General features: G+C 37.9%; 1 protein-coding gene across 15 annotated transcripts in view; it reads right to left on the bottom strand.

Moving 5' to 3' along the window:
• ptprfa (protein tyrosine phosphatase receptor type Fa) overlaps positions 1 to 14,517 on the bottom strand; it is a 272,540-nt gene that overhangs the window by 37,817 nt on the left and 220,206 nt on the right. For all 15 annotated transcript variants that reach the window (XM_058780183.1, XM_058780172.1, XM_058780177.1 and 12 more), the window contains 6 exons: positions 13,394 to 13,511; positions 11,854 to 12,435; positions 9,234 to 9,331; positions 8,891 to 9,147; positions 5,073 to 5,154; positions 3,150 to 3,365 (listed from right to left, as the gene is read on the bottom strand). In XM_058780183.1, the coding sequence (XP_058636166.1) occupies positions 3,150 to 3,365; positions 5,073 to 5,154; positions 8,891 to 9,147; positions 9,234 to 9,331; positions 11,854 to 12,435; positions 13,394 to 13,511 (1,353 nt within the window). The remainder of the gene's footprint in view (positions 1 to 3,149; positions 3,366 to 5,072; positions 5,155 to 8,890; positions 9,148 to 9,233; positions 9,332 to 11,853; positions 12,436 to 13,393; positions 13,512 to 14,517) is intronic.

Raw genomic sequence — 14,517 nt, 5'->3', positions numbered from 1 at the left:
AACTTACTCAAAATCTTTAGTTCATCTCTCAAAAGTAAGTTAATTTATGTCAATGAACATATCAGTGCCATCAGAATAAAAAGTCCTTGTGTCACTGTTCATAAACAAGTTAGTCAAAATGCTTAGTTATGTTGTCAATATAAAAGTGCACACTGTTAGTGTTACCTGATGTTAACTATGGCAACAGTTTGGATGATAGTTACTGTACTGAAATGCAGAAGGCTGCGCTTCTTATGTATGCCATATGCCATATATCCATTTCAAAAGTACAAATTTACACATTACTGTATGTGGGATATTGACTGAAAGAGACTATTTCGAAATGTTTGAATTATTGAGGATATGGTCGATCTCCCAATATTTAGCTGCACCCTTCAGCCATTGTAAGGCCATGATTGACAACATGGTCCACAATAGTGGCCCTTATTTCATCTGATATGCACCTCTGTTCTTGGCCTCTTCTGCATCTTCCTCTGTTTTTCCTCTGTACCCTTCCACCAAGCATCCTTACTCCACAATTTGTTCAAAAGAATGAGAAACTGCTTTTATGATGTGCACAAGTGACTAGATGATGTGGTGGTTGAACAATTAGTTTAGAAAAATTCATTTCTGATCTGAACGCGTTAATAACGTGCAAATTCATTTTAACGGCACAAATTTTATTAACGCGCGATTAACGCAGCGCGCATTTTCTGTTTGACCAGTGGCCTAGCCCGTAGTTGGAGAAATGGAGATGTACAGTGTTGACAATTTAGCGACTTTGCAGATCCCTTTAGTGACTTTTCCCCCTCTTCAAAAAAGGCACCTAGCGACAAATCTTTAGGGTTAGGCTACAAATCTCTCCCTCTGTGCTTCTGCTCTGTTCAGCGAGCGGCGGAGAGGAGCAGCACTTTCAGTTAAACACAGATATTATGATGCTTCTCAGATTTTACATACAAGTATAGCCGAAATCACAGCACAGCTATTGTCATTATCTTATGTGTATTTGATTTCATCAGACGACAGCTCGATTATCAGGATTTTTGTGAAGATTAACATCTTGGAAGGGAGAGCTGGTTATGTAGTCTTAATGGGTCGCGTTTCAGTCACTATTCCATATTCATTCCGTTGTCTGACAACAGAAACAGTAAAATATATCAATAAAAACTGTTTTATTGAAAATTTAGCTGTATCAAAATACAGTATGTGGGCACAGAGAGGCAAACAAATCTAATAATAAATGTACATTTTGCATGTTCAGAAGAAGTGAGCTGCCCTGTCTGCAAAAATGTAAACAGGTTTGAAGTAGAATTGGGAAGTACTGGGAACCTGGTTCTTTTTTCATGTGTAGACATGAACAAGTTCTTTGAAAAACATCTATGACCTTTGAAACATGTCTAGACTTCATGCTCTATGTTGACTATGGTTTCACTAATAATAAACATATATTGCATAAAGCATCCATATTTGTCCATGCCCATGTTGATTAGAGTATTAAAAACTTGAAAAGTATTAATTTAAGGTACATTTAGAACAAATAAAAATGTGCGATTAAGTTGCAATTAATCACGAGTTAACTCATGGCAATCATGCGATTAATCGCGATTAAATATTTTAATCGACTGACAGCCCTAATTTATATGTATATATATTATTCTAGGTTTAAACCTGAAGTAATCAAATGATTTCATAAAATTTTAACACTTTATTCAACTTTGAAAATTATTTACAAACCAAACACCAAAACTTTGCATTTTTCTAAATGTTTACTGTATAAATTAATACAAGGCTGGAGAGATTGAGAGATTGAGAGAGAAACTCTGAGCGGAGAGAGAGAGAGCGTCTAAAAGCACTGTGGGAATCTGTCAGTGGGAAACTTTCACAGTGATCAATTTAATCGGCACTACCTCAGACGGAAGCACATCCCACAGCGTGAGTAATGCATCTCTGACTGACTCCAGCCACTATTTACTGATGCATATTCATGTGTGTTTTGATTTCTCCTCCACCTCTCCTCCATCTCTTCATCTGTAACGCTCAGGTCTCTCCAGCATTAATGATAGCATCTCTCTTTCCTCCGCCGTCACACTCTCTGCTGATCTGCGGCAGTCCTTCATGTGATGTCTTTTTCTCCTTCTTTCTTTCATCTCCTCCTCCTCTAATCTGTTTTTCTTTAAGTGCTGCGGTAGTTTTGCAGTCGACCTCTTTCATCCAATTTCACACTCGCTAGTCTGTTTACCAGCCCACCGCAGACTGTCCTTTCACAAGACCCTCTCATCCTCTCCTCTTTTTCTTTACTGATCCTCTCCTTTCATTCTTTCTATTTTAAGATTTAAATTTAAGATTTGAAAAGAAAAATCAGACTGAATATACAACTGGTCAGATCGGTGTTTTAGAATCACTGAGATGCAAAAAATGATTGGTGACAGTACAAATATCTAAACATTCTTAAATCAAGATACATTTACTTGAGACGCAAAAATTACTTAAGATATTAAGTATTGTTTAATAAAAAAAAAAAATATATATATATATATATATATATATATCAGTATTAATATTATTATTTTTTTAATATTTTGAATTAGTTTTCATTTTTAGATTTCCTATTTTAATTTTAGCTACAGTTTAAGTAATTTTGATGTGTGTCATGTGTATTATTATTATTATAATTTTTTTTTCAAATGCCTATGTAGTTTATATTATTTTTTATTTCAGTTTCAGTTTAGTTATTTTAGTACATAAACTTAAACTAAATGAGAAATGTTACCTTGGCAACTAACTGAAACAATTTAAGGTTTATATATAGTTATATTTATATTTATATTTATGTATAGTCTCACATGTGTGCATCTATGTGTGTACCTGTTATTCCCTACTTTATGGGGACCAAACGTCCCCAGAAGTATAGTAATAACAGTAAATTTTGTCCTTGTGGGGACATTTTAGGTCCCCATAAGGAAACCAGCTTATAAATCATACAGAATGAAGTTTTGAGAGTCTAAAGTTTAAAATGCAGAAAGTTTTTTGTGAGGGGTAGGTTTAGCGGTAGGGTTAGGTAAGGGGATAAAATATACAGTTTGCACAGTATAAAAACCATTTTGTCTATGGAATGAACCCATTAAACTCAGAAACTAGTGTGTGTGTGTGTGTGTGTGTGTGAGACTCACAGAGTCCCGGTCCTTCAGTGCCGCCAATATAAACGTGCGATACTGCTGCTGTCCAGGTAAGGGTTTGTTATAGAAGCCGTTGTAGGTTTTCTCGTCTCCCAATACAAAGGTTTCTGGAAGATCCTCCAGCTTGGCAGCGATGTAAGGCTGCAGGAAGTCCTGAGTTTGTCTCCTCCTCCTCTTTCTTACACCTGAGTCTCCATTACTCCCCAATAGCTGATAAATCACAGAGAACACATCACATGAAGCACATCAGTAAAATGACAAACAGGGATACACTGGGGGGGAAAAAGCATATTTCGTGCATAAAGCCACTGACATGAATGTTTATTCAACCTTCTTATACAAGTTTTATAAGATGCTAAATGATGTCAAATTTTTAGGCAAATTGGATTAATCAAGAGATGTTTTTCAAACCAGTTTGACTAAATGAACAGAAGAAAGACTGATTCTAAAATAAATACTAACTTATTAAACTAGATTAAATTAAATGCACATTAAAAAGACACAGTGCCACGCTGTAGATTAATTTTAAATACTTCAAAATTATTGCGATTATATAAATGGATTAATTTGATCAAAAATGACAGTAAAGACATCTGAAATTTTTCTATTGAGATTTCTATTAAAAATGCTGTTCTTTTGAACTTTCTATTCATAAAAGAATCCGGAAACAAAATGTATCACAGTTTCCATAAAATTATGAAGCAGAGCTGTTTTCAACATTATATTAATAATCAGAAATGTTTCTTGAGCAGCAAATCAGTATATTAGAATGATTTCTGAAGGATCGTGTGACACTGAAGACTGGAGTAATGATGCTGAAAATTCAGCTTTGATCACAGCAATAAATTACATATTAGAAACAGTTGTTTTGAATTGTAATAATATTTCACAATTTTGCTGTTTTTACTATATTTTTGATCAAATAAATGCAGCTTGGGTGAGCAGAAGAAATCTCTTTCAAAAACATTAAACAATGACACCCACCCTCAAACTTCTGAACAATTTATATACTGGCCAGCAGTCCTCTAGGTCTGTGCTGATTGGCACTTTCAGTCCATGAAACAGCTGGACTGTGACCCAGAGGTCAGAGGTCAGATATCAGCCCCAGGTGCTTCAGTCACAGGCATCATTAATTCAAAATGACACACACACACACACACACACACACACACACACTTCCTCCAGTACCTTTATCTGTCTCTTTATAGACCACTTCCCCTGTTTCTCCATCCCTCACTCTTTCTCTCTTTTTCTTTCTCCCCACTACCATAATAAGCATCAGACCACTGCTTCTTTAGCTTTAGTAAAGCACATTTGGTGGAGACTGAATAAAATCCAAGGGTGCAAGATTTCAGCTGAACAAATGCGGTCTAGCGGCAGAGAAAAAGAGTGAGAAACTGCAGCGAGTATAATATCAGCGCAGTGATAAACACCAGCACAACACGCGATCCAATAATACATCTCTCATTTGACTTGGCAACGCTCATAAATAAGGGGCAACTCGGGGGAGAATGGCTGTGTGAAAACGGGCTGTTTCAAAACGCTGGTGACACCATTGTGATTTTTACAGCGCCGCTACGTTTTGATATTCAGTAGGCAGCACCTGAAAAGTTTCCCCTATTTTGCAGACGATAGTTTATTGAGAGCAAGCAAACTCATGAGAAAGCAGAATTGTGCTGGAGCCACGAAAGCTCAGTAGTAATAACAAAAAAAACGCAAAAATGCTAAGAGAAGCTTTTTCAGAGTCCTCAAAGTGCCTGTGTGTCTCAACAGCTGATGCACAGATGCAGAAGAACTGAGAGACAAGTGCAACAACAAAATAGTTGCATCATACTGATGTATGATTATAACATAAATAAGCCAACAGAGTGTGAAACATCTGTTTGTGTTATTTGTATGTGATCATCACAAAATCACCTCATCCAGATCCATATCCTCCGGGTTTTCCCAACGGCGTAGAGTGGATGTAGTTACTTGCACCACCACTATATATAACCACCTGAGAGGAAAACAAAGAAACAAGTCATTAACAATATGATCAATTTTTCCTTACTATGCATATAAAGTTTGGAGTCAGGTACATTTTTTTATGTTTTTGAAAGAAGGCTCTTCTGCTTACCAAAGCTGCATTTATTTGATCAAAATTACAGTAAAATTAGTAATATTGTGAAATATTATTACAATAATAAAAAAATAAAAAAAACAGTTTTCTATGTGAATATATTTTAAAATGTAATTCATGTGATCAAAGCTGAATTTCAGCATCATTACTCCAGTTCTTCAGAAATCATTCTGATACACTGATTTGCTGCTCAAGAAACATTTCTGATTGTTCTGCTGCTTCATACTTTTGTGGAAATCCAGATCTTTTAGGATTCTTTGATGAACAGAAAGTTCAAAATAACAGCATTTATCTGAAATAGAAATATTCTGTAACATAAATGTCTTTACTGTCACTTTTGATCAACTGAATGCATTCTTGCTAAATAAAAGAAAATCTTACTGACCCCAAACGTTTAAATGATTGTTTATTCACTGTTTATTGAGTACTGTCACACTCAGGTCATCACTACATGACTCAAATGATGTTGTTCATAAGTCAGACCTGTTTCACAAACAACAGAACGTGATAATAAAAAGCATGACCCTCTTAATCTCTGATGAAGACAGATTTTGGAGTTCACAAACCTTTCTAGCTGCGCTTTATCACAGGTTTGTTTGTGATGAAATGGTCTGGTTGGACATTACACCACTGATTGCATTTTTAAATGAATCTGTGCCAGCCTTGCAGCCTGTGGCTCGTTCAGTGACTGAAACAAACACTTGAAACCCAATTATCGGCTGAGTAATTCCCACGCTGTCATGTCAGGCCCGAGCAAGAGCATTGTTTGATATGTGTGATGCCTATAATGTCTGATGTAACTGCCGCTAACAATCTCGCTCTGGCTTTGATGAAGAAATACGTCTGGTAGTTTCTAATTAAAGCATTTCTGAGCTGTCTTTGGTCAGAACCCATCCTGCAGGCAGTGTTCAGTCGGCTCAGACTGCACCGCATTACACCAAATCCAGCTCGCTGCAGTGAACTAAAGCCATGTGAGCTGGGATGGGAAGTGTAGGGGTATTAACCTTCAGCCTCAGTCTTGCTAAAACACAAAGGTCCAATATTTGCCCAAAGAGGAACAGGATTCTTGTCTACGTGAGCTGGCTGAACTCTGAGCCTCATCGCCTGAGAGCCGACAAATATCATCTCTGAGCTGTTTTAAGATAAACAATGAGGAACAGCAGTGCTAACACTGCTGCATTAAACAGTAATGATTATGGTTGCTTTTACTTTGACATCAAATGTCAGTAAATGCAAAAGAAAACATTACTTTTGTGCTTTTTTGTTTGCTTATTGTCAAAGCACTTAATGTAGACTACAAGCGATGTACGTACAGAAATGTATATACACTATCTCTGTTCTTGTTGATCCTGTGGTTTTTTAAGTCACACAATGCAAACCACTGAGACAGTTAGCAATGCATTTTATACAGAAAACATTGCTTTGTATGGTGGAAAACAAATCCTGGTTACCATGGTTTCCCATTTATTTCCAATGGGGGAAAATAAAGAAACAATTCTACAATAGCTGGATATTTTTTTAAAGAAAAACATGCCTACAATTTGTGTTTTTTTGTGTGTCAAATGAAGCGTAAACAACAACAGCAACAACAAATCTGTCCACTGAATGAATAAAAGAAGTTAAAAGAAAACTGCTGTGTATACAAGCAACTCAGCGACAAGATGAAACAGAAACCTGGGAAATCACTCATCTCGACATGTACGTCTACAGCAGAATTTATTTTGCAGATTTAATTACAGGTAAAATCAATCGTCATCAGCACAGAGCAATGTAATGTATCAAGTTGTTAATAGCAATAGAGAAAAATAAACACTATATGTAGTAGAGCCCTGCACGGGCCTCAAATTTAGGCCCTAGCCCGGCCCTGGCCTGAGATGCTCAGGCCCTAGCCCAGCCCATGTCCAACAGCTTATCAGAATTACCGGCCTGAGTCCGACCCAAGCCCTTCTCCAAAAACGGCTCATGTTTCAGCTATTAAAATAGTTACATTTTGTATGTAATAGCAAAGTGATTATATTTCGTTTTTTTTAATTTTTTTTATTAAGTTAATTTTGAAAAACGTTTGGAGCATTTTTTGTTATTGCAAGTTATTTCTTTCTTAAAGTAACGACCAAGCGGCCAGCGGCAGACCGGCGGGCTGATCATAGCATGTTTGATAAATTTAGCCTTCTCAAATCATCACGACTCTATAGAGTCTATAAACTCTACAGTTCAAGCATATAACAATGTTTAAAGGTTAAACCTAGATAAATGTGCGCTGCATCCAATAGTTTGTGCGGAGAGTGTAAGCTGAAGCGGAGGACATGGAGGCACCAGCGCAATCAATTGCATTTTTTTTTCAATGGAAACAACTTAAAATAGGCCTAATTTTTGCTCATAAAGGTAAGAGTAATACATCATTCGGAACTGTAAAGGGTCTACTTCTATTTGTGTGCACTCACAATATCAACAAAACGTCGTGCTTTTAAGAAAACGATACGCTTTCTGCCGTCTCGTCTTGAACAGGAGCGCTTCACAAAAATGAACCGAAAGTCAGCGAATACATTCCTCACAGACATGATAAATATATCTATAGAAAGCTTTAAATTACTACTTAACAAAATAAATCAAATCGAAAACAAAAACTCATTCATTATAATCATAATCCGTGAAGATGCACTTCTCTCTAAAGGCACATCTAATGAGGAGATGAATCCACACTGATGCAACACTGACACAGAAAAAAGTTTGTTAGTAAGTAATTCAAATATCTCCTTACTATTTCCCTCGGACACATTCATGGTAATTACTGTTGCTGGGGCTTTACGGCAAGATTTATTGCATGTATTTGAACGCAGAACAGCTGCGCTGATGGCGCGATCGCTGCTGCTGGACACTAAACACCGTCGAGCTGCTCTTAACAGTTGCTGCACGGTCTCGTGTTGTTTCCACCAGCACGGCAATTTCTTTTCATCACTAATTGATGGATGTCTAAAATATAAAAATAAGGAGAAAACTAAAACAGGCCCGAGGCCCGGCCCTCGTCTGAACTATGACGTGAAAATTGGCCCGAAGCCCGGCCCTAGGGACGTAAAAAAGTCAGGGCCCGTTGGGCCCGGGCCGAAGGGCAGGGCTCTAATATGTAGTGAAAGTTGAAGTGGTCAGAGTGCAGAGTTGTAATATATTTCAGTGGAACAAAGTGCTTTTGTGACATTTTCTTCCTCTCATGCATTTACTTATTTATTCACAGCCAAGCAATGTCACTCCCAGCTACTCTTCACTCAGACATCTAATAAGCTAATAAGAAAAGGAAAACCTTATTTTTTGGTGTAAACCTTAAAGCTTCATTTCTCTTTTGTTGATTTCTAAATTATTAGTAAGTTATTACAAATTTGGTAAGATGGTCAATGCGTTGCATTTCAAATTCAATTAAGCGAAACTCATAGCACTTGCAGAGATGGAGCTTATGCAGCAGAAACCAAACTGAAAACACTGGATCATGAGCGGCTCATGTGTAAATGAACACAGTGCCACGCTTCACTAAAATTCAGGAGCTGCTAGATCCAGATTCATGGTTGCTATAATTATGGGTTATGGAGTTATGTTTTTATGGCGTTATTTTTCTCAGACTGACCTGACGAGGGCGCTGTTGTGCACTTTGGGCAGTGTGATGGTGAGTTTGCCTCCCTCCTCTGGATCTTGTTTGTGAAGGGCCGGTTTGGTGGTGAACAGGTCCGGGGCAGTGCGGATGGAGACCTGCTGCTGCAGTCCGCCGGCGCTGTTCCCTCGGCTCATCAGCACGAAGGAGTAATCCGTGTCCGGCTGCAGGCGCGTGATCAGCTTCCTCTTCAGGTCGCCCTGCACCTCAACGCTCTGCTGGTTATACAGGATCTGACAGCAGGAGGCGCACAGGTTAACTGTCACACAATGACATTCATTTTACACTGCATTTCTATTTCACAACTGCTGAATCTCACCTTGAAAGGCACTTGGGACTTGTATGTTTCTGGTACCTCCCACGTGAGCAGGACAGAGGTCTTCATCACAGCTTTCACACCAAAGTTTTTCGTGAACTCTGCAGAGGAGGCGAGAATAAAAGAGTCACTGCACGTCACAGACGTATTTCCAGACCGGCTCAGTGATACACAGAGGAACTGCATCACTGTGTAACGAGACCGCACTGATTAACATGCTGTACATGACAGCATCTCAAGACCTTCATCTCAAACCACATATGAAAATTCAAAGCCAATTATCTGCTCTCTGCATGTGGTTTATGCTGCAGGGAAGTAGAGAAGTCAGAACGCAGAGAAATAATGGAGATGCCATCTCCGCAAACATATTTAAATGGACTTTTCATCCAAAAATTTATATTCTCTCATTATTTCATCACCCTTGTTCCAAATAATGAATTTTGGGCTGATGCTTAATGGTCAAAGTAATGATTGCGATTATCGATTTCATTGTCTGTTTTGCTCATGTCACTTACAGTATAAGCTTATACATAATTATGTTACAATTAAACCTATGGAACACAGAAACAATTGTTAAGCAGAATATGAAATGAAAATAAAAGGGAGCGGATGCTGTTGAGCTCCAAACATAACACAAAGTTAGTCCATATGTTCCTTGGAAGAAAGACAGAAAATCAAACCAAGTTTGGGAACAACATAAGGGCAAACTAACCCTTCATCTTTCTAGCAGAAGACAAGCTGTATGCGGAGTTTGCAGTGACTGCAGTCCACAAACCGTATGTCTGCTTCCTCTCCAACCATCTGCTCTACTGGGTGTATTTTAATGCATACTTTACATCTATAATGTAACACATTTTCGATAGAAACAGAATTTTGGATGCAACTTCATGACCGCTGAACACACTGACTCACATCTTGTCCAAGATAATAGAAGATTTTGTCCTAACAGCTGTCCACAGCACCACGCGTCAGTGTCAGGTATTTTTCAGCCGCTTGACTGTATTTTTATGCACACTGCACTGGGAAGCTCCTCCCACAGTGAAATCTCATTGGATCAAATTATTAGCAAAGAAAAACCACAGATGAGATCCCTAATGTCTTAATGTCTGGTTTCTAAGCAGCAACGAGATTAAACAGAGATAAAATGGAGATAGTGTTTCCAAGTAAAATATTAATAATGTATTAGGCTTATACTCTAAGTAACATTCGCAAAACAGACAGTTAAATCGTTAATTGCAATTATTTGTTTGACAATTAATCAAAATCTCCTGCTTCTTAGATTTTTCTCCTGAGAAAGAAACCCTCTAGCCAGGTTTACTAAAACATTTTCATTGCTTGAAATAAACATTAACTGAAAAAAAAAAAAAAAAAAAAAAAAATATATATATATATATATATATATATATATATATATATATAAAAACTTAAGCGTATAACATAAGTAAAACGTATAAACTTGAAAAACTGTTTAAGCTGAAGTTAACAAATAAAACTAAAAACTAAACTAAAACTTAATAAAAGCATTAAACGCACTAAATGGCCAAACACTACAAAATTACTAAAAGTTTAACTAAAGTTAGTTTCTAAAACAGAAAATATCAAATAAAATGTGTGACCCTGGACCACAAAACCAGTCTTAAGTGTAAATTTTTCAATATTGAGATTTATACATAATCTGAAAGTTGAATAAATAAGCTTTCCATTGATGTATGGTTTGTTAGGATCGGACAATATTTGGCCGAGATACAACTATATGAATATCTGGAATCTGAGGGTGCAAAAAAATCGAAATATTGAGAAAATCGCCTTTAAAATTGTTCAAATTAAGTTCTTAGCAATGCATATTACTAATCAAAAATGAAGTTTTGATATATTTACGGTAAGAAATTTACAAAATATCTTCATGGAACATGATCTTTACTTAATAGCCTAATGATTTTTGGCATAAAATAGAAATTGATAATTTTGACCGATACAATGTATTTTTGGCTATTGCTACAAATATACCCCAGCGACTTAAGACTGGTTTTGTGGTCCAGGGTCACATATGTTAAAAAATATATATTATATCAATGATGTTAAAATAACACTGTCTAACAATCTGTGACTATTTGTTTCTCCAAATTAATTTAAGCACCAACATTTGAGACAAAGTTAAGTTTTAAAACATAAATTAGCCCTCCATTAAATCTCCTGAGATTTGCCTCTGAGCAATAAAGTTTTTCTCTGGTAAATATGACTTTGAATTCTAATTTTGCTTCTTTACAAGAACTGACTGATTTGTGACTGATTCATTCAAATAAACTGCTCATTGGACTAATTTGTGCCTAATTCAGACTACGTGCAATACGTGTAACCATTGGAGATGTCGCAATAAAAGATGTGTTTTGTTTCTTTCCACTCTCATCAAATTCGATTCAGACGGCACAATTCAATTCAAACCCACAGCTCAACTAAAACATCATTTCGTTATGATGTTATAGATTCAATAATGGTGCAGCATCACTTCTGAATTGCAGTGCAAGAGTAGTTTAGTGCGGTTTCATCAGCATTGATGGATGAATGCAGACACTAAAGAACGATAATGAAAATGGACGTCATTCAGAGCTCCTTAAAAACTCACCGGGCATGGAGGTAGACATGGTTCTGCTCTGGATGCTGGGGCTGATCGGACCCCCTCCTTTACCCGTGAACGCCCTCACCCTGATGTCATAGGTGGTGTCGGGCTGCAGACCCTGGATGGTCATCTGCGTCTCGGCGGTACCGTTGGTCTGGTTCTGATGGCTGTTGATGTCACGGTACACCACCACGTAGCGTATGATCTTCCCGTTCCTCTCGGGCAGAGGCGGAGGGTCCCAGGCCAGTTTGGTGGTGGTGGTCGTCAGGCCCACCACTCTGAGGTTTTGTGGGTAACTGCTGGGCACGTCTTCCGGGGTGCTGATCTCTTTGCTGTACTCCTCTCCGTTTCCGGCGCGGTTCTTGGCACAGAGCTTGAAGATGTAGGTGGCACCCTTGTGCAGGCCGGTGACGGTGAAGTGGTCATCGGTGCGTCTGAAGTCACGGGTGGTGTAGGTCTCATCCTCTTCACGCTTGTAGCGCAGTCTGTAGCCCATCAGTTCGCCCACCATCTCTTTAGGGGGCTGCCACTGGATCAGAGCTGTGTTCCCGATGGTGGTGCTAATGATCATTGTGGGCTTGCCGGGAACTACCAGTGACAGAGATGGGAGAATATTTGTTATTTTGCAGTCATGGCTAATACTGAAATAAAGGGATAGTTCATCTAAAAACACCCAAACCGTTTCTGGACAGGCAAACGTTTGGTTACACACATTCTTCAAAATATCTTCCGCAGAAGAAAGAAATTCATACACATTTGGAGCAAATCTGAACAAATTTTCATTTTTGGGTGAACCATCCCTTTACACAGTTTGACTTCAGTAACTGTGGTATTTTGGTGTACGGCTTCACCAATGAAATAAAATTGATATTGCAAAATGGCTGCTATTTAATTACAGTAGATAAATGCATGCATTGCATCAGTTTTATAGTGAAGTGCAGCACTGTGTTCATTTACATGCATTCAGCTCATGGTGTGCTGTTTCAGCGTATCAGAATGGTTTTGCTCATTTATTGTGAATCAAGCTCCTCTGAAACAGCATATCATGAGCTAAATGCATGTAAATGATGACGTGCTGCACTTGGCTCTGAAACCAGCAGTGCATGTATTTATTAATAGGCAAACCACCAAGGATTGATGGTTTCAAATTTGAAAATAAAATGAGATTAGTCCTGTAATTTTACAGCTATAATATTTTTTAGAATTGATTAAATATTTTATTTTATTAAAATTGTATTATTGCAATATGTTTCTTATTTTAACATTTTGCCTTAATAATGATCATGGTAAAATCATTTATATTATATTATATTATATTAGACAGTGGGGATTTGACCTATGAAAACTCAAATGCAAAGTTTTTTTTTTGGTTCACTTATTTAATGAAAGAGGATTGAGATGGTTCTTGTAAAGGGTATCCCAGTGTATGGACACCCACATTTTTTGTTTTGTGGAGTTTTTACATCATAACTACAGTTTAACTTTTTACCTCTAAATGCACTTAAACTCTAAACTTTCACTGAACCCTTAAACACACAATTCTCACCGGCCCCTGTTGTGGTCACCACTTTGGCTTTGCTGCGTGCTCCATCTCCCTTAGTGGTGTACGCCGCCACAGTCACTGAGTATGTGGTTTCAGGCAGCAGACCGGTGATGAAGGCCTCCTGAGAGAGAGAGAGAGAGAGACAGGTCAAACGATGGTAGGCAGAGACATACCGTGCTGTTGCTCCTTTTTCATCGTTCAGTGCGCTGTCACAGTTGTGATATGTCTGTTTAATATTGTTGAAGTTCATTTCAAGGTTTTCATTAAACTTTAAGCATTCAGTCAGGACATGAAGCTTTGTCTCAATTTCCAGTCTGTACCTGGTCAAGGTGCTTCTCACTTTCCTATCAGCCACATCAAATCTTTTTAGAGCCAGACAATGTTGAGTTTTATTTCGTCTGGGGTGTAAATGATTATTATAATCCTGTTTTCTTGTGGTCAATAAGCGGTAAGATGTTTTCAGAATTTAACCGCTCGTTTTGTGCCTTTATAATTCAAGGATAGGTTCTCCACACTCGTTCTGCATGCAAAGTTTCAAGAACTGATTTAAGTTTCAAGAGCTGATTTAATTTAGAACCAATGCAGGATTTTTGAAGCATATAAGGCTCTTCTGTGTTTTCTTTGAGTTCATTCACTGCAGGGCTGAAGAAATCTGTGGAAGCGACTTTAAAGCCTAAATTTTTACAGCATGATGAATGTGTGATATGGTTGGTGCCTAATGTGAATTTGTTTTTATTCCCTGAGAACTACATCATTTTCAGAAGGTCATAATTCTAGTTTTATTCGTTCCACAACCAGGTCTGCCAGTTCGCCAGTGCTTGTAGATCTAGTTTCCTCTGACAGATTCGAGCTGGTACATTTGATAAAACAAACACAGAAAAAAACCATCAGCGCATCTAAAGTCATCTCAAGCAAAACACTGCAAGAATGAGGAAAACTGATGCAGGGGTTTTGTTTCAGTGTGTGGGGAGGCTGTTTGTGTCTGGAAGAACGGCAGGAGGCCGCGGATATCTGCCAAAACCCTTCTGAAGATTCCTCCTATTGAATACAGACTTGTGACATATTGCAGTCTGCATTTTCAGGGGGAACTTTAGCATCACAAAAAGGCTGGAAATCTGGAACAAGTG

This window comes from Onychostoma macrolepis, chromosome 06, assembly GCF_012432095.1.
Source record: "Onychostoma macrolepis isolate SWU-2019 chromosome 06, ASM1243209v1, whole genome shotgun sequence".
Taxonomy (NCBI): Eukaryota; Metazoa; Chordata; class Actinopteri; order Cypriniformes; family Cyprinidae; genus Onychostoma; species Onychostoma macrolepis.
This window is presented reverse-complemented; position numbering and strand designations above follow the sequence as displayed.